The sequence below is a fragment of the Peromyscus eremicus genome, chromosome 1 (genome assembly GCF_949786415.1).
Source record: "Peromyscus eremicus chromosome 1, PerEre_H2_v1, whole genome shotgun sequence".
Taxonomy (NCBI): Eukaryota; Metazoa; Chordata; class Mammalia; order Rodentia; family Cricetidae; genus Peromyscus; species Peromyscus eremicus.
In genome coordinates, this window is record NC_081416.1 from 158,800,822 (window position 1) to 158,820,811 (window position 19,990).

General features: G+C 50.4%; 1 protein-coding gene across 4 annotated transcripts in view; it reads left to right on the top strand.

Moving 5' to 3' along the window:
• Nucleotides 1-18,893, top strand: part of Catsperg (cation channel sperm associated auxiliary subunit gamma) — a 33,041-nt gene extending 14,148 nt beyond the window's left edge. For 2 of the 4 annotated variants that reach the window (XM_059276451.1, XM_059276457.1), the window contains 22 exons: nt 1,990-2,161; nt 3,162-3,299; nt 5,102-5,161; nt 5,275-5,394; nt 5,898-5,948; nt 6,059-6,188; nt 7,364-7,475; nt 7,718-7,876; nt 7,968-8,077; nt 8,833-9,046; nt 9,916-9,978; nt 10,070-10,268; nt 10,364-10,482; nt 10,666-10,746; nt 10,829-10,885; nt 14,464-14,620; nt 14,802-14,865; nt 14,968-15,063; nt 15,286-15,375; nt 18,104-18,196; nt 18,305-18,404; nt 18,489-18,893. In XM_059276451.1, coding sequence (XP_059132434.1) covers nt 1,990-2,161; nt 3,162-3,299; nt 5,102-5,161; nt 5,275-5,394; nt 5,898-5,948; nt 6,059-6,188; nt 7,364-7,475; nt 7,718-7,876; nt 7,968-8,077; nt 8,833-9,046; nt 9,916-9,978; nt 10,070-10,268; nt 10,364-10,482; nt 10,666-10,746; nt 10,829-10,885; nt 14,464-14,620; nt 14,802-14,865; nt 14,968-15,063; nt 15,286-15,375; nt 18,104-18,196; nt 18,305-18,404; nt 18,489-18,746 — 2,643 coding nt within the window. In that variant the 3' untranslated portion in view covers nt 18,747-18,893. Of the gene's footprint in view, nt 1-1,989; nt 2,162-3,161; nt 3,300-5,101; nt 5,162-5,274; nt 5,395-5,897; nt 5,949-6,058; nt 6,189-7,363; nt 7,476-7,717; nt 7,877-7,967; nt 8,078-8,832; nt 9,047-9,915; nt 9,979-10,069; nt 10,269-10,363; nt 10,483-10,665; nt 10,747-10,828; nt 10,886-14,463; nt 14,621-14,801; nt 14,866-14,967; nt 15,064-15,285; nt 15,411-18,103; nt 18,197-18,304; nt 18,405-18,488 lie in introns of those variants that run through there. The other 2 variants (XM_059276466.1, XM_059276473.1) reach the window with 2 other exon arrangements.
• Nucleotides 18,894-19,990: the final 1,097 nt, after the last annotated feature.

Sequence of the window (19,990 nt, forward strand, 5' to 3'; positions counted from 1 at the left end):
AAACAATGACAAACCTTCATAACTCACCAAATGACCAAAAACCACCCACCCCACCTCTTGGGAATATCGGTGTCATGTTCTCTAGACCGCTTCCTATGGTCTGGGGGTGATGGCATCTTTAGGGAACCCTGAGAAAATTGGGATAATGGGCAAAGTCCTGGGAAAGCTAGCTGTATTATTTTTTGTTTAGTCTCTGTGTGATGAGAAAGTACACGGTTTATCTGAAGTCCTGGCAGGAGTAGTCTGTGAGGCTGGATCACCTCAGCTAGCTGCTTTGAAGTTGTTCTGGATGCAGATTGTTGAGGAAACTGCAACAGAGGCATCTGAGAGGCTGGGTCACCTGGGCTACTTCATCATTGATGTCTTGATCCTTAAAAAAAAAAAAAAAATACTGACTTTTAAAAGTAACATGCATATCTGTATTAACAGAAGTATGGAATGTACATGTGCACAAATCAGCTAAAGATGATTCTCTGTTCTATGTTTGAGAAGGTAAAAGGCATCTGTCAACTTTGTAAGTCCGTTTGGACTACATAACTGAACAGTAATAGAAATCTCTATCCATCTATATGAAAGGATGGCATGTAATAATAAGTCATGAGGACTCTGTAGCCAACAAGATTTATCATGTCTCATCCAGTCTCAGAGCTGTTCCCATATAGAGGGATCACCATATACGTCACCTGTCCTGTAGTCTTTCTTGGCTTTTCCCCTTATGTCTAGCCAAGATCCTCAGGAGGTCTCCTCAGGTCTGATCTTTATTAATTTTGAAGGAATCTGTGGCTTTTCATTTCCCATGAAACCAAAAGCACAACCTCTCCCATAATGCAACACATATCCTGACTTTTATTTTGAAGTCATAACTTCCTAAAGTATGTAAGTTGGTTTAATTTAGCAGGTCCTTTCACAATCTAATGTCTCTCAGCCTTGCCGTTTTCTGTTCATTAGCATTTAAAAAAATTAAAATTAGCCAAGCACCATACAAAGTCCATACTCCCTGGGCTATACTTAAACTGTCAGGCCCTCTGCAGCGTGGCTAGCTCAGCACATGGTGGTGATGGCTGGCTCTGCCCTCTTTGGGCCCGCCTAACCGTCCCAGCTCTGGGAAACTTGTGTCCGCGTTGCCACAGGCATTTCTATCTGGTCTCCCACCAGTTGGATGTCATTTGGTGCTCTGCTACATAGCAAGAGGGCCTCTTTAGTTTATTTTATTTTGGTTTTCCAAGACAGGGTTTCTCTGTAGCTTTGGAGCCTATCCTGGAACTTGCTTTATAGACCAGACTGTCCTGGAACTCACAGAGATCCGCCTGTCTCTGCCTCCCTAGTGCTGGGATTAAAGACGTGCACCACCACCACCTGGCCATAGCAGGGCCTCTTAAAAGAGCCACACCTCTGTAAGCCACAAGCACCAAGCCTACTTGAGAGATATTGGTCACCAGGCCAGGAAGCCATGTCTCACTCCATGCTCAAAACTTTTTTTTTAAGCTTTTTTAGGACTTATGTGGATCTATGTGGCCCCACGTTGGGCACCATCTGTAACGGGTCTTTCTTTGTAGTACCATCCAACTCCCAAATGACATGGAGCCTTCTTACTAATTATGAATGCTTGGCCTTAGCTTGGGCTTTTTCCTAACTAGTTCTTATAACTCAAATTATCCCATATTTTTTAATCTGTGTCCTGCCACATGACTTGTTACCTCTCTTCTACACTGCACCTCCTGCTTCCTCTATGTGTCTCCCTGGCAAATTCAGCCTTTCTTCTTCCCAGAGTTCTCTCTCTGCCAGGAAGTCCCACCTGTACTCTCCTCCCTAGCTATTGGATGTTCAGTTTTTTGTTACACCAATCACAGCAACACATCTTCACACAGTGTTCAAGTATCCCACAACACATCTCGGGGGGGGGGGGGGGAATAAGGACAGTTTACCCCAGGCAGGACTTGGAGGCCGAGGCCTCAAGCACTTGCTCACCTGGTCTTTGCTTTCCTGCAGCTGAGCATTGACAGTTGCTGGGTCGGCTCCTACTACTGTCCCATACTTAACTTCTCAGCCACCATCCATGACGCCATTTCTACGGAAAGCACGCTCTTCATTCGGCAGAACCAGCTTGTCTACTATTTCACAGGCAGTTACTCTGCACTCTTCGGCAGCAGCTACAGTAGCAGTGAGAAAGCTGGGCCGGGGTGCAGGGGTGGGCTAGCTGTGGGCCTTAGAGAAACAAAACCAAGGAGGATGATAACCAGAGGAGAAAGTCCAGGCACCACCGTGCTGCACACCTGTCATCCCAGCACCCGTGACACAGAGGCCAGGGGATCGTGGTCATCCTCAGCTATAGAGCAAGTTTGTGTGGATCTAGGTACATAAGACACATGGGGGGGATGCTGCACACCTCTGTAATCCTAGCACTTGAGAATCTCTAGTTTAGGGCAACCCTGGGCTACATACTAGATTCCAGAAAGCTTGGAGAACTTAGTGAGAACTGCCTCACCCCCATCTCTCTAAAAAACAGACAAGAAAAGTGGGTCTTCCTGTTTATTGGCATACCTGAATGAGAAACCCATGAGCCATCTTGGCTTCAGGCATAGGTGTATCTATCCAGTGACTCACTGTAATTCTTGGTCTCCGTGCTGACTCATGGTGATTCTTGCCCAGCAACTGTCCATTCCTCTGTCCCTAAGTCTCCCCAGGGAACCTTTTTGTTAGTGGCTGCAAGCTGGAAGGGTCTCTTAATTGCCTCACTCTGCCCAAAACTCAGGTCAGAACCAGGGGAGCACAAGAGAAGTGTGAACCCACCTAGACCTCACGGGCCGCCTGTGTGATGACACATACCTGATGTACACACCAGCATTTGGGAAGCTGCTGCAGGAAGCTGGACAGTTTGAGATCAGCCTGGGCTACATAGGAAGTTTGAGGCCAGCTAGGGTTACAGTGTAAGACCCTGTCTCATAAAACCGAAGCCAGTCACAACAGACTAGAACTCAGAGGTAAGGGGGGGGGTCACAGAAATGACAAGCGTTGCTCTAGAGGCCCCCCAATACCACACTGCAATGTTGCTCCAGGCTAAGAGGACAGGTAACAGGTTTGTAAGATTAGAAGGAAGGAGATCTGGGGTCCAGGGACCAGCCTGACCACCTGGTTTTGAGTCCGCACGCTTGCCCCCCTAGGCAGCTGGGTCCGTGTCCTGGCTAGCGAGTGCATCAAGAAGCTGTGCCCAGTGTTCGTCAATGGCAATGGCTCTGAGTACATCCTAGCCCTCACCACTGGCAAGAATGAAGGTTATATTCACATCGGGACCATTACAGGTAAAAGCCTATGTGATCTGGAAGCTCAGGAGACATTTGTCTACACCTTCTCACCTAGGGCTCCTGTTCCTTGCCATGTGTCCTCAGGAGAGGTGGCAGGCTCAGGATTGTTCCATGTGTATGGACATGGATATGCGTTGGTTCAGATCCAGCTTGAACAGTGTTAGATACTTTCTATGATGTATTTGGCTTTAAAGGGCAGAAACCCAACTCAAAAATCAGGTCAGCAAAGCTGGATGGTATGATGCTTGCATTCCCAGCACTTGGGAAAGGGAGGTAGAGCATCGCAAGTTCAAGGCCAGGCCAGGCTACAATGAGACCCTTATCTCAAAATGAAACACAAAAGCAGGCTGGTGAGACTACTCACATACTAAAGAAATTAATAAAGGTCAAGGCCAGTGAGATGGCTCAGCGGGTAAAGGCCCTTTTGCTGCTCGGCCTGAGGACTTGAATTCAGTCCCTGGGACTCACATGATGGGAGAAAAGAACCAATACCACAAGCTGTCCCTCTGACCCCCTCATATGTGCATAGCATGTAGGAATTTGAGGCCATCCTGGTCTACATAGGGAGTTCCAGGCTAGCTAGGGCTACACAGTGAGACCCATTCTCGAAAAGCAGAGCGAGGGATAGACAGCTGAGCAGCCGAGAGTACTTTAGAGCACATTCTAAATGTGGCAGCTCATAAGCACATCCCGGGGTCTGAGGCTCTCTCCTGGCCTCCTCCAGCACCAGGCACTCAGGTGGTACACATACATATAGGCATGCAAAACACTCACACACAGAACAGAAATAAATCATGAAATAAAAAGTTATCGGCATGCTCACAGGCATTGTTAAGCAGGAATCTGACCCAAATTTCTCCATAGTCAAAGAAACATACGAAGAGGTGCTTCATCATTCTACACTTTCATTTCATTTCTTTTGTTTGTTTGTTTGTTTTTTGAGACAGGATCTCAGTATGTAACTTGCTGTCTTGAAACTCACTGTGTAGACCAAGTGGGCTTCAAACTCAGGAAGACTCTCCTGTCTGCCCCTCGGGTTAAAGGCCTGTACCAGCACTCAGGGCTTGTCTCTTTTTAGTTCCCCATCAGGCATCTGCCAGGCCCCATTGGAAAGACACGTTTGTTTGTTTTTTATGGTTTTTGTTCGTTTGTTTGCAAAAGTGCCGATAAGTCCCTATTATTGCATCCCATAATGACTAAATATAACACAGACTCCACAGACTGCTCCATGCGACCCTAGCTCTGTGGCTTTGGAGACATAACATGACTTCACTGATCTCACTTTTCCACCTGTAAAATGGGACCAGATGACAATACTATACTAGTCTGTTTCTTTGGGTTGATATAAAGATTAAATAAATACACTGGACACGGTGGTATGCACATGCAGTCACAACACTTGGAAGGCTAAGGCAGAAGGACCAAGAGTTGGAAGCCATGTGAACTAAAAAAGATAAAACCAGGGCCAGAGCTTGGTTCAGCATTAGAGAACTTGTACAGAATCTACCAGTGAGTGAATGCTGATATCACCAGTGTGTACCACCACACCTTGCTTCGTTAATTCTAACTCCCAGCCACAGCATGCACTCTGATTGGCTTCTGTTGGTCACATCACCAGATCTAAGATCCTAGGCCAAGTGTAGAGATGAGAAAGATGGAAGGCTGGCCTAACCCCTAGAATCCCTGGGCTAAGAGGTTCAAGGTGTGGGGACCCCATGGGGTGCTGGTTGGGTGGGATAACCCTACAGGTGGTGGTGGGCTAAAAAGGACCTGAGCATGGACCCTGATTTGATCCATAGATGGTCGTGTGTCCTTCAAGATGATGCCGGATAGCTGGTCAATATGTGATAAGTTACCGGGTACTCATTTTTGGGGGGTCTGGGGTGCAGGGTGGAGGCCATTGAGAAGGGTGAGAGGGTTGTGAGGAAGAAGTCAGGGTCTAGATTGCTCTAGATTCTGCTCTCCCCAACAGGTTCAAACTGCTCCATTAACTGGGCTACATACATCGCTGATGAGAAGAACTTGTTGTTGTTGGTGGAGACGCTCTCCGTGAAATTAGTTAAGATCTTTTACCTACTCAACTTTAACTTAGGTAATCAGGTTGCCTGGAGTCAGGAGGGAATGTGCAGGAGCCTGGACTGTGGACCATATGTCCACCCCAAACACTCCACTCTTAGCTCTTAGAGTGAGCTGGGGAAGCCAGTGTGTCTGGGAGACAGAGGACAAGTGGGGAGGCTGAAGGGGAGAAGAGAAGCCGGATCTGGAAGGCCCTGCACACACACACACACACACACACACACACACACACACACACACACACACACAAAACATGTAATAAGTCAAGGAAGGTATTCTGTCAGTCCTAAATGGAAAGCAGTAGAGTCTTTAAGATGGGTGGGATTTGTGGGGTTTGTTTGTTTGTTTGTTTGAAACAAGGTCTCATCGTGTAGTCCTAACTGTCCTGGAACTCAGCCATATAGACCAAGCCCAGTTGCCAACAGAGTCTCATGTGAAGGTTGGAGAGTGGGTAGCTTTGCCGTGCTTCCAGACATTGAGAGTTCTTCAGCTCTCAGGGTATTGTTTTCCTACCTTTAGGGACGCAGCAACTGGATATTCTCTACGTAATACCACAGTTTATCCCAGAAGGTAGGACCAGAGCGCGAGGGTAGTTTCCAGGTGGGCAGTGGCCAGGAAGAGCCCAGGTGACCGACCGTTACTCCTCTCCACTACATCCTTTCCTCTTCTGCTATGGTCAGTTCAGGATTTGGACTTCCTGGTGCTACATGGGACAGAGACCTATACCAGAACTGCCATGATACCCAAGGGCTTGTTCTTCAACACATTCAACAATATGCTGTACATTTGGGGCAACTTCATCCTGCAAAGGTAGGCATAAGCCATCTCCCCAGTGACCCAGACACATGCGTGTGTGTGTGTGTGTGTGTGTGTGTGTGTGTGTGTGTGTGTGACACACACACATATATTTATATAAATAATTTTTGTTTGTTTTGTTTGTTTTTTGAGACAGGTATCACTATGTAGCCCTCACTGTCCTGGAACTCACTATGTAGATTAGGCTGGCCTTGAACTCAGAGATCCATCTGCCTCTGCCTCTGCCTCTGCCCAATGCTTGAGATTAAAGGCATATGCCATAATGCCCAGTAAAGTTTTATTTTACTTTAATTATGGTACCCATGTGTGTCTGTGTGGTGGTGTACACAGGAGTGCAGGTATCTATGGAGGAAGGGCATTAGAAACCCTGGAGCTGGAGCCGTACGGTGCTTGGAACCTACCTGTAAGAGCAGCAAATGCCCTTACCCTCTAAGCCACCCTTCCAGGGCCTTCAGCAGGCTTTTGTTGTTGTTCCAGTTAGGGTCTTGCTCATGTTAGGCAAGTAGTCCACGGGGAAGCCACAATCCAGCCCCCCACTGGTGACAAACAAGCACTCTCTGATGAGTCACCCCAGCCCAACTCGAGGAGCCTTGTGTAAAATGAAACTTTCTGGACTGAACACGTGAGCAATAGGAAGCATTTCCCGGGGACACTTCAGAAGTCTTCCTGCTCATCTATCCTCTTATTCTTCATGATCTCAGGGGCCCGATGCCATCTTCATGGACAGTTGGCAAACTGCTCTTTCATGATCCATTTGGTTTTAAAAGAAAGAAACCTAATTCAAAAACCAGTTAAGCACAAAGAATTTATTGACTTACATTTAGAAATATCAAGCTCCAGCTTCAGGCATGTCTGGATCCAGGGCATTGCCATTGGGACTTCATTTGTAGGCAAGATGGTGCTTTCACTGGAATCCTAGGCCAGAGGGCTGAGTCCTGGGGTCCCAAAAACATCAGAAAAGGGGAGATAGGGATCCAGGGCACAAGGACACTCCAAGGAGTGGTGGAAACTGAACCTTGGGTTACAGGGCCCCTCTGCCATTGTTTACAGTGCCAGCAGACAGACAGACAGTGAGTCCCATGCTGTACTGTGGTTGCAATGGGAGAAATGGATGTCTAAGGATACTGGGCTGTCCTCATCCTCTGAGCTCCCTCTCTCTGCCTCTACAGCTACAATAGGATACACTTCATTTATCTGGCCGACTTCCCCAAGGACTCCATCATCAAATACATGGTCAACTCTTACCAAGGAGACATGGCTTTTGTCACAGAAAGAGAAGAAGTGAGCTACGATGCTCTTCTCCCCAAGCCCTCCTTGTTCATCCCCCAATCCCTCCTGCCCTGTTAGGGTGAACACCCTTAAGGGATCCCAAAATAATGTCAGTAGAAGCCCTATCCGAAACAGGGCCCTGGAACTCAGAGAGGGTAGGAGACTTTTCCAAAGCCTGTCACAGCACAGTGGGATAGTAGGAAGGGTTGAAGTTTTTACCATAGCCCCATATATAATGCCCGCTGGATCCACAGATCTGGTACTTTCTGGAAGGTGGCTACGATGTATACCGGCTGGTCCCATCCAAAGGCTGGGACATCTACTTCAGCCTGCAGAAGCTGCAACACTCTTCTCTCTTTGCGGACCAAGAGTTCTTGGTCACCCTCTTCTATGAAGATGGGCAACTCTATCAGGTGCCATGAAGGCTTGGTAGGGTGGAGATGAGGAGCAGGTTGGGGCTACAAGGAGGTTCCCACCAGCTTACCTGCCTGCTTCTGGCTCCAGCTGATATACCTTGTTGACTCCGGGTATGAACGTTTGGTCAAGAGGGTCTTGCCTGTGGCACAGTTGCTGCTGTATGACCAGAACACCCCCTACTCACTGGTGACCACAGGGTGAGAAAATGGGGACCATGAAGTCTGAGAGCTCCCAGCCCAGGGGTGGGACCAAGAGCGGCCCTAGGGATAAGCTGGTGATGGGTATGCTCAGCATGGAACAGAGCTCAAAGGAACAGTGTGGTGCAGCTGGAGGGTTTGGGCCAGCAGGGAGGAGGGGCGCTCTGACAAGAGGGGGAGAAGGGGTTAGTGAGGAGGAAGTGGGAGTGTTAGTGAGAGGGTGGGGAGGAAGTGGGAAAGGGTGTCTAGACAAGGGAGCCTTACTAGTAAAGGCCCTAAGGAGGAACAGTGACCAGGTGTTCAGTGACTGACAGACCCCAGCAATGGCCCACATCTGCAGTCTTAGCACTTGTGAGGTTAAGGGAGAAGAATTTTCAATTCAAGGCTAGCCTGGTCTACCTAGTGAGACTGTGTGGGGGAAGAAAAACTTCTGGACATCTGCCGAGGGTGGAGCCAGAAAAGCAGCTGGAGGTGGGGGCAGAAGCAAGGCAAGGGACCTGGCTGGGATGGGGGGAGAAGACATCCAGTGGAGAGCAAGTGGGAGGAGATGTGGAGGGATGTCTGAGGGACAGCCACCAGAGTGTGTCCAAAGGCTGCTGAGCATGAAGGGGCTGAGCTGAGTTTGGTATAAGCCAGGGTAAATTTGGGGAATCAGCACCTCAGAAGTGGTGAACGTAGGTCTGGGGACGTTCCCGATACTCCACAGGAGTCAGCATCTCTCTCCCCTTGCATGCTCATCGCCCACTGCTGCCCAGGAACTTCTGGACGCCCTCCTTCACCAACCTCTGCCCTTTCAAGGTGATGCGTCTACGTGACCTACCCAAAAAACAGCATCTTGCACGTCAAGAGCTCTACCATGCTCCACCTCCTCTGGTCTCCGAATCCCTGGGCTTCCACAATAATAAGACACTTGCTGTCTATCAAGGCCTTGTCTATTACCTGCTGTGGCTGCATTCCAAATATGACAAGGTGGGCACCTGGGGGCACTGGAAAGGGACCTGTTCTGTAGGGGTGAGCTTGAGGGGGTAGTGCAGCCAGAGTGGAGCCTGAAGTTCAAAGATGTGGGGAGGGTGAAGGGGCAGGAGGCAGCAGGTTTGAGCTGGACTTGAGACCCTTGGGTTAAAAGCCAGGAAGCCAAGTTTAGGTTACAGTTGCTGGCTCATGCCTATAATCCCAGCACTTGGGAGGTGGAGGCAGGAAGATCAGGAGTTCAAGACTAGCCTTGGCTTCATGAGACCCTGCCATAAAAAAGGGCGTTGCGTGGGGGGGGGGGGGGTGTTGCGGGGCGGGCACCTGGTGTGATGGTACAGCCTTTATGTCTTTACCCCAGCACTCTAGAGGCAGAGGCAGACAGAACTCCAGTCTGTGGCCAGCCTTGGGCTACATAGTGAGTTTCAGGACAGCCAGGGCTATATAGTGCGACCTTTTATCAATAAAAAACAACCAAACCAAACAAAAAACAAAACAAATCCAGGGCTGGGGAGAGATGCACAGAACATGAGGACTTAGTACAAATCGAAGTACCCACAGAAAAAGCTGTGTTTGAGGGCTGGGCCTGTAATCCCAGCTCTGGGAGGTGGAGACAGGTTTGATCAGTGAGACTCACGGGCCAGCCAGTCTAGTCCCATCAGGCCAGGTTTCAGTGAGAACTCCGTGTGTGTGACTTCTTTGGAAACACAAGCAAGGTTTCTGGCTTCCACAAGCTCACACAGACACAGGAAGCCAGTTTTGGGGGCAGGTTGCGGTGTGTATCTCTTACTTTGGGCTATGAACTGAACCCAGTCCTAGAGCTGTCTTGTCTCCTCCCTGTCACCTCCCCGTGTCTGACCCTCCCACAGCCCTACGCAGACCCCGTGCACGATCCCACTTGGCGCTGGTGGGAACACAAATCACGGTACAAGGTAGGTGGACAGGTTGGGAGTTGGTGGAGGGCAGCACTGAGACGCTCTGTCCAGTCCAGCATCCACTGACTGACCACCCCGGTGCATCCAGGATTACTACTTCTACCTGTCCAGCAACTGGCTGGCGGCGGAAGGCGTGTACATCGACATGAGCAGCTACCAGAAGCTCTACAACATCTCGCACGACCATGGGCTGCCCGAGATGGTCTTCCTGGACAAGGGCACCTCATTTAGCTTCACCGTCTTCCTGACGGCGCATGAGGACACCTTCAAGCTCAGTGCCAGCTCCGGTCTGTGGGCGGGTCCTAATTGGCAACCGAGGGGCGGGTCCCGGACCCTCCGGGGGTGGATCCCAGGCATCAAGCCCCTCCCTTCTCCCTGCTAGGCTCCAGCTACCAGGTGGAGAAGAAGCTAGCAGTGGCTGTGGTTGTTGCGGATCCCGAATGCCTTGACGTAACTGTGAAGCAGGATGTCCTTCTTAATCGCAAAGCAGTGCTCTACAAGGTGAGAAGGCCAGAGAGGAGCTACAGGGCCTTGGCCGCTGTCCCTCTGGTCCTCTGCACAGTCAGTGGAAAACCACAGCTCTTATTAGCCCCTCTGAGGCCCAGTTATCAGGTCTTTGAGTGTCTCTGGATCCTAGGACAGATTTGGATATCCCCTTATTTTAGTCTCCTTCCTCTACTTCAGATTACAATCAAGGACAAAAAAGTCTGCTATGATCAGGGCATCAGTGGACATAACCTCAAGAAGACTTCCATGATGGTCAAAGTATGGTCCAAGCTTGAGGGGGAGGGTGTGGGGAGAGAACACTGGCCCTTGGGTTCCTAACATCACCTTCTCCTACCCACAGGTGTTGGGATCTTCTGGAAAATGCTTCCAGACCACATACCTTGGGACAAGCACGCAAGTACTAGAACTTGGGTACTGGGTATGGCATTGAGAGTAGAGGGCTGGGTTGAGTTGCCACAGGGTTGGTTCCCGTTGCTGTCCTGGGAACACCACACATGCATTCATGTTTTTAATTTATGTGTTGGGTATTTTGCCTGCATGTATGACTGTTCACCATGTGTGTGCACCTGGTGCCTGCAGAGCCAGAAGCAGGCATCTGATCCCCTGGAACTGAAGTTACAAATGGTTGTGAGCTGTCACGTGGGTGCTGGGAATGGAACCCAGGTCCTCTGCAATTGCAGTTGCAGCCAGTGCTCTTAACCTCTGAGCCACGTCTCCAGTCCCTGCATTCAGATTTTCCCTTTCTCATTGTGATCCTCATTCGTGCCCCCACCCCTCAGGAAGGGTTTCTGAAACGGCTGTCCTCACAGCTCTGTAGGCTGCACACATGCCTGTGTGCTTTTACAGTTGTATTTCATCGCAAGGAAATGTCCATTGGCTTCTTTGCCCAACTGACACACGTGTAGCGTATAGAGAACATGGCCAGCCCTTGCACACACTGCTCCCCTCCATGCCCCCATTTCCAGTACCAGAGATTGAACTCAGGCCTTTGAGGATGGTGGGCAGGCACTCTACCACTAAGATACCCCCCCCACACCCTCACACATTGTTTTACATTTTCTCTCTCAAATGTTCTTTGTTCTCACCTTTTGTTTTATGATTCTTCTCTTGCTTACACATGTGCTATCCCCCTTGCATCCAGTTAGCCACTGAGGCCTGGAGAGTCTGGAGAGGTCCTAGAGTCCTTGTTCTCCACAACTTTCCTGTCCACCCACCAGCAAACTCACTCGGTGCTCCTCTTTGCTGGTTTGGAGTGCCGCAGGCAGTGGGAAATGGGTGTGATGGGCAGAGACTCCTCGGAGGACAGGATGAGTAAGAGGGAGCTGTGTGCTGGGAACAGATGTGTGTGTGTGTGTGTGTGTGTGTGTGTCTTCCAGAATCGTAAGGGAGAAGGGAAGAAAGTTGAGATTTAGGGGAGAAAATAGATAGGTTTTAGGTATGGTCTTCCTTTTTTCTTCCTTTTTTCTTCCTTTTTTCTTCCTTCCTTCCATCCTTCCTTCCTTCTTTCCTTCCTTCCTTCCTTCCTTTTGAGACAGGGTCTCACTTTGCCACGTGGACTAGCTTCAAGCCATATTGACCCTCCTGATTCAGCCCCCTTAGCCGGATTCCTTTTTGTGTTGCTAGAGAAGGAATGCAGAGACACACACACGCTAATCATGATTGTACGATGAGCTGTGTGCCAGCCTTCTGGATCTGTTCTGAAGGGTTGAAATAGGAAGCTAGGCAGGCATGGCTGCCACCATGCCTGTATCCCAGCACTGAGGAGGCAGAAGCTGAGCCATATTCCTCAAGCACCTCACTGTGAATCCTAGGCCTGTGTTCTATAGGGTCAAGCTACATTCATAGCCTAGGGCCAAAATTTTTCCACATGAACATCTGGGAGACATGGAAGTCCCTTAACTAAGATGAGTTCTGTATAGACTGAATTTTAGATGTCTACCAGCCTCCTGAGTGCTGGCTTATTCATCCAAAGTGACTGGTCTGGCTCGGGAGATGCTTACTCTACACCCACCAAGCTCAGGGCACAATCTCTGGATGTCATGACCTAGCCCCAAATGGGCCTAGAGAGTGCCTTCATTCTGAAGACAATGTCACGAGGGCTCCCCGACCCATGGCACTCATTCTGGGCTCTACTTCCCTCCGGTATCACGTACTCCTTTTGGTGGCTTGTAGTCCAAACTCAGACCTGTGGGATGTAGTAGAAGTTGGTGTGCAGGTGCAGACATCAGTGGCCTCGCATAGCGTTGCTAGCAGTCTGTGGATCCTGTCCCTCTGCTTCAGTACCTTACTACTGTGCAGCTCTGTCGAATGAATAAGTAACTTGGCCTTTCCATGTCCAGTTTCCCGTCTATTTGTTTTTGATAAAACAGTCTCAAATAGCCCAGGCTTTCTAGGAACTTGCCATGTAGCTCAGGATGACCTTGAGTTCCTGATCCTCCTTGCATCCCCTCCGAAGTACTGAGATTACCGTGCAAACCCCCACAAGTCTCCCTCTGCAACACACACACACAGGGTCTCAGTCTGTAACACAGGCTGGTCTGAACTCACTGTGTGGCCTAGACTAACCTTGAACTCTATTGAACTCTTGAACAGCTATTCTCCAGCATTGGTCTCTCAAATGCTGGGGTTAGAGGCTGAGCCACCACAGCCGGCTGCCCCTCACTTTTGTTATCTGTTTTTGTTGTTGCTGTTGTTTGAGACAGGGTCTTGCTATATATAACCCCGGGATTTGACCTCAAATCCCAGATCCTCCTGCCTCAACCTCCTAGGTGCTGGGACATCAGGTATGTGCCATCACACATGGCTTGCCGTCTCTAAAATGGGGGATATTGCCTAGCATGATGTTACACACCTTTAATCTCAGTGCTCTGGAAACAGAGACAGATGGATTTTTGTGAGTTCAAGGCCAGCCTGGTCTACAAAAGTGAATTCCAGAATAGCCAGGGCTACACAGAGAGATCCTGTCTCAAATAAACAATAATAAATAACAACAAAATGAGGCATAGTAATAGTCTGTACCATATAGGGCTCATACAACTCACACAGGCTTAAGAAAATATGTTAAGCTCTTAGAACATCACCCAATGCCTTGTACATAGGAATTGCTACACAGGCCTTGGCATTTATCAGAAATACTGTTTAGCTGGGTGTGGTGGGACGTGACTGATTCCTGGGGAGGTGGAGGGTGGAGAGTTCAAGGACAGCCTGGGCTCTAGAAGATTCTATCTCAAAAACGAAGGAAACTGGGCCTGGTGGCGCACACCTTTAATCCTCCCAGCTCTTGGGAGGCAGAGGCGGGAGGATTTCTGTGAGTTCAAGACCAGCCTGGTCAATGTCGTAATTTCCAGACTGGCCAGGGCTTCACAAGGAGTCCATGTCTCAAGCAACAAGAAAGAACATGAAGTTGAGGGGCGCAGGGAAGTGTGGTTGGATCTGGAAGGAGTTAAGGGGAGTGAATATGATCAAAATATATTTTACGAAATTCTAAAATTTAATAAAATATTAAAAACACTGACAACAAACAAGGGCTGGAACCAAAAAAAAAAAATCTGCCGGGCGGTGGTGGCGCACGCCTTTAGTCCCAGCACTCGGGAGGCAGAGGCAGGCGGATCTCTGTGAGTTCGAGGCCAGCCTGGTCTCCAAAGCGAGTTCCAGGAAAGGCGCAAAGCTACACAGAGAAACCCTGTCTCGAAAAACCAAACAAACAAACAAACAAACAAACAAACAAACAAGGGCTGGAAATGTAGCTCAGTGGCAGTGTGCTTGCTTAGCACTCAAGGAAGGCCCTGGTTCCAACCTTAGCACTGCGAAGAAAAAGCAGGCAGGCAGCAAGGATGTGTCACTACAGGTTTCGATGTGGCCAGCTGTGCTGGTGAGGGGGCCTGGTAGTCTAGTGTGTGATAGAGGGGAGGTTTTCTCTCTGCTCCTTCATGGCAATCCGGCAATCCCCCAGCAGCAGGCCTTTTTCCTACCCAGGGTCACTTGATGGTGCCGTTGTTAATCGGCTGTCCCCCTGGCAAGCGCCTGGCCTTCGATGTCACCTACACGATTCTGCACTCCCAGCAGCTAAACAAACACTATTTCGACTGTGTGGTGTCCAACTCCGAGATGCCGTGCTTCCTCTTTCGTGACTGTGTGTCCCATCCCTCCTCCCAAGTTCACTGCCCTCCTGGCCTGGCCATTTTCCCTTCCCTCCCATGTTCCCTTTGCCACAGCCCATCACCTGCTCTGACCCTGAGTCCCTCCACTTTCCTCCTGCTCCTCTCTGGACAAAACTAATTTCTTCCTCCCCTCCTCTCCTTCACAATCCACAGTGTTTCAGCCTTTCTTCTTAGTCCAAGACATGGTGACGGGAGACTCTGGCCGTTTCCTAGGCAGGTAAGGAAAGACTGGCTGGAGGCTGACAGTACTTGACCAGTGGAGAGGGGAAATGCACGGTTCAAGACTACAGGGGTCCATATTTGCCTCTGCATTCTGCAGTTACTTGCTGAAGGTGGTGGGCGGAGGTCCCACAATGGACACCATCCGAGACTACACAGAAGAGGAGATCTACCGCTACAACAGCCCGCTGGACAAGTAATCCCTCGGGGCCCTGTCCACAGTTGGTGGGTCTGGCCTGCGGGGCTCCTCTCCCACTTCCGGTTAAGCAGGGGACTCTTACTGCAAACCTCACCCACCCAGTGCCCCAGACCCCCCTACAGTGAGGCCTAGGCTCCCGCACCGCCCACCAGGACCATGCCCTTGGGTGGTGATGACTGTTGCGCTCAGCCCACCCTGACATTATTCGGGTCTGCACAGAACCAATAGCCTCATCTGGAAAACGAAGGCTGAAAGGACCACTCAGGACAAGAAGTTCTACATAATGTCGCAGCAGAGCCCAGGGATCGAGTGAGTACGAGTCCCGGGAGCTCTCTGCCCTCCAGGTTCCTTGTTCGTTTTTGTTTGGATGCTCAGGTCTCACGTCTGCCAGGCTGGCCTTGAGTTTGCTACATACCCGAGGATGCCCTTGTTCTTCTCCTTCTCTCCAGCTCTGGGATTACAGGTGTGCGCCACCACACCGGGATGCTAGGCCGGGTAGCTTTCTACCGACTGAGCTACATCCCAGCACCCCCTAGCCTGTTGGTTTTACTTTGTTTTTGTTTTTGTTTTTGTTTTTGTTTTTTTGTTTTTTTTTTTTTTTTGGTTTTTCGAGACAGGGTTTCTCTGTGTAGTTTTTGCGCCTTTCCTGGAACTCACTTTTGTAGACCAGGCTGGCCTCGAACTCACAGAGATCCGCCTGCCTCTGCCTCCCGAGTGCTGGGATTAAAGGCATACGCCACCACCGCCCGGCTACTTTGCTTTGTTTTACAGAGTCTCACTAGGTAGCTCTGCCTCATTTCAAAATTAAGATTGTCCTTCTCTGCTTTCTGAAATTCGGGGGTTACAGACACACTCTTGGCACAAGTCTCCCGGCATCCCTCTGGCCCATTGTGGCCTCTGAGAAGCTTCCAATAGTCAGTCACATTAATTGTCTTTGTGTTTCCCAAGGAGGGCTAGCCTTTGTATAGGGAGGCTCTCCTGGAAGTCTGGGGCCTTCTACTCTGTCCTCAGGCCTTGGCACACATGCTCCTTCCTTTAGGAGGGCTTAACCATGCCCTTTATTTCCAGATGGGCAGCCGGCTTCTCTGGACTCCCACATGCCTTTCCCACGCTGACCCTCTGCCTGTACCTCCCCTTCCCTGACCCTCTGCCTGTACCCCCCCTTCCCTGACCCTCTGCCTGTACCTCCCCCTTCCCTGACCCTCTGCCTGTACCTCCCCTTCCCTGACCCTCTGCCTGTACCTCCCCCTTCCCTGACCCTCTGCCTGTACCTCCCCCGCTTCCCTGACCCTCTGCCTGTACCTCCCCCCCTTCCCTGACCCTCTGCCTGTACCTCCCCCTTCCCTGACCCTCTGCCTGTACCTCCCCCTTCCCTGACCCTCTGCCTGTACCTCCCCCCCTTCCCTGACCCTCTGCCTGTACCTCCCCCCCTTCCCTGACCCTCTGCCTGTACCTCCCCCCCTTCCCTGACCCTCTGCCTGTACCTCCCCCTTCCCTGACCCTCTGCCTGTACCTCCCCCTTCCCTGACCCTCTGCCTGTACCTCCCCCTCTTCCCTGACCCTCTGCCTGTACCTCCCCCCCTTCCCTGACCCTCTGCCTGTACCTCCCCCCCTCCCTGACCCTCTGCCTGTACCTCCCCCTTCCCTGACCCTCTGCCTGTACCTCCCCCCCTTCCCTGACCCTCTGCCTGTACCTCCCCCTTCCCTGACCCTCTGCCTGTACCTCCCCCCCTTCCCTGACCCTCTGCCTGTACCTCCCCTTCCCTGACCCTCTGCCTGTACCTCCCCCTTCCCTGACCCTCTGCCTGTACCTCCCCCGCTTCCCTGACCCTCTGCCTGTACCTCCCCCCCTTCCCTGACCCTCTGCCTGTACCTCCCCCTTCCCTGACCCTCTGCCTGTACCTCCCCCTTCCCTGACCCTCTGCCTGTACCTCCCCCTTCCCTGACCCTCTGCCTGTACCTCCCCCCCTTCCCTGACCCTCTGCCTGTACCTCCCCCTTCCCTGACCCTCTGCCTGTACCTCCCCCCCTTCCCTGACCCTCTGCCTGTACCTCCCCCCCTTCCCTGACCCTCTGCCTGTACCTCCCCCTTCCCTGACCCTCTGCCTGTACCTCCCCCCTTCCCTGACCCTCTGCCTGTACCTCCCCACTTCCCTGACCCTCTGCCTGTACCTCCCCCCCTTCCCTGACCCTCTGCCTGCATATCTCCTTACACTTTGGTCCTCACCATTCTAAGCTGTCACGGTCTCCTGAGGGACCGGTCTCTCTCCTCTATAGCACAGCTCTTAAATAGACAATAGACACAATACAACCTTTTTTTTTTTTAGTGAAGAATGAACAGATTAATGCATAGTCAGCATTCATTGACAGTTAAATGGAGATGTTAATGAATGAAGTTCGTTAGTATGAATGAGTTCATTAGTATGTAAGGGCTCGATAACGGTTTTTGATTCAATGAAAGGAAAACCATGATACCACAAGGCAGCAAATGAACAAGTCAGCCAACAAGTCCGTGTTTAGTTCAGGTTTATTGAACAAAAATCAAGAGGGAGTAAGTGAGAAAAGATGTGAGTTTGTGCCTAGCTTGTGTTCAGACTGTGCTTGTGGGATGAGGGTGGCACCCAGTGCGTGCTTAGCCCAACATGTGGGTGGATTGGCAGGTGGAGGCAGGGAGGCAGCGGGCAGTGAGTGAACAGCCTGCTCCAGGGCAGGTGCTCAGACAGCATCACTGTTCCAGTGGATTGAGTAGGCAAGAGAAGGCAGAGACCACAGACTGGGGGTGTGGCTCAGTGGGAGAGCGCTGGCCTAGCATTCACCAGTGAAGGCCTGGGGGAGAACACTTGCCTGGAGTGCACTATTGAAGGCCGAGGGTGGGGCTTGGCTCACAGTTCGAGAGCTCACCTCGCTCGCTCTCATGAGTTCAGTCTGAAACACCGTGTTACAAAAGGAACAAAGAGCCTGCGGAAGATGGATTGTACTTAGCTGGCACTTACTGGAGTGTTAGTGGTGCAGCTGCCTAAACTTGGACTCCTTCCTAGGTGGCTGTGTTTAGAGAACTCCCCATGCCATGATATCACTCCCCGAAGCATCTTTGCACCTGAATTCTTCCTCAAGTTGTTGGTGAGCAATAGGTAAGCTAGGCATGTAGCCTCTGTGTGTGGGGCGGGGGAGAGTTTGAGATTGTTCCATGGGAAGATGCCCCACTACTTAACCCAATCCGGACTCCGTTCCCTCATCAGAGGAGTAGACACTAGTTCATACTGTGACTACCAGCTCATCTTTATACTGCATTTGCATGGGCTTCCACTCAGCGCCAAGCGGTCTCTCTTCATTGTCCTTGTGAGTGGCAGTCAAAGGCTTCCCTACTGGGTGGACAGGGGTTCACCCAACACCGTGTACCCATGACGTGTCCTGTGCTTGCAGGTGTCCACTAGCCTGTTTGTGGGCCTGGTGATCTTCTACATCCTGTTCTGCCTCCTGTGGCCCCACATAGTGAAGGCCTGGGTCTCATTACGCTGGAAGATTAACAACATCATGGCAGCAGAGTCCTTCTACACATACGCCACTTCCAGTGCGGCCCTCAGCCTCCAGTCTCAGACAGTCTCAGAGCCAAGTTTCAAGGCCCCCTCCATTGCAGGTTCCAGAGTGGATAATGCATCAGAGAAGGAAGTGGTGGCCTGAGTCTCTCATCTGTACCCTTACCCTTCCTTGTACACCCTTAGGCCTCTCCTAGTGGGAATGCAGCCTGCCACCTACCCAGGATTTTCTGGTTTGCTAGAATGTTCATGTCTCATTCAGACCCAAATAAAAGCCTCAATTTCAGAATCAGCCCTGAGTCTTCAGGAGGGTTCACGTGTTGCTTGGTTTGTACCAGTAAAGCTGTAGTTACCATTAAAAGACCAGAATCTGCGTTTTCAAGATGGCGCAGACTTTGGAGCTTACTGCCAAGCCTGACAGGCTGGATTTGGTCGCAGGACTTATGGTGTAAAGAGAGAACTGAGTCCTTGAAACTGTCCTGACTTCAACATGCATGGGGTGTGAACATGCACAAAAAAGGAGTGTGACACACACACGTTAATAATGTCTGAAGTTAAGCCAGGTGTGCATCTTTGATCCCAGCAGAGGAAGGAGGCAGAGGCTGGTGGAACTCCGAGTCTGAGGCCAGCTTGGTCTACATAGCAAGTTCCAGGCCAGCCAGATCTACATGGACCCTGTCTCAAACAAAACAAAACAAAAACCCATCAGAACAAACAACAAGACAATGCTGGCTAGTGTGGTGGCTCAAACTGTCATCTGACCTCTTAGGAGCCTGAGGGAACAGAAATATTCTGAATGTGAGGCCAGTCTGGGTCACTCAGGTACTTCCAGGCTGGCTTAGCCTACAAAAGAAAGAGCCTTTAAACTATAAATGATTTAAAAAGTCAAGCATGTTCCCGGTACTGGTGCTGGGAAGCAATTGTAAAGCTTCAAATTCCACTCTGATTTTGCTGAGAAGCTATTCAGGATGGCTGTCGGAAAACAGGCAATTATGGCTGACATCATTCCAGTTGGCTGCACTCAGGTCAAGCTGAATACCCACACTGGGTTCTCTCTCTGTTGCCTGCATCACGTTCTGATAATTTGGTGTCCTGGTTGTAACAGCCAGTATGTATTTTGAGTGCCAGTGTCTGTCTAGTGGCTTATGGGCAATTAAAGGATTTTGTGGGTTTTGTTTTGTTTTTTAAATAATTTACTTAACTTTATTTTATGTGCATTGGTATGAAGATGTCACATCTCCTGGAACTGGAGTTACAGTTGTGACCCGCCATGTGGGTGCTGGGAATGGAACCCCGGTCCTCTGGAAGAGCAGCCAGGGCTCTTAACCATTGGACCATCTCTCCAGCCCCAATGAAAGGATTTTGTACTAGTTGCAAACAGTAAAACCT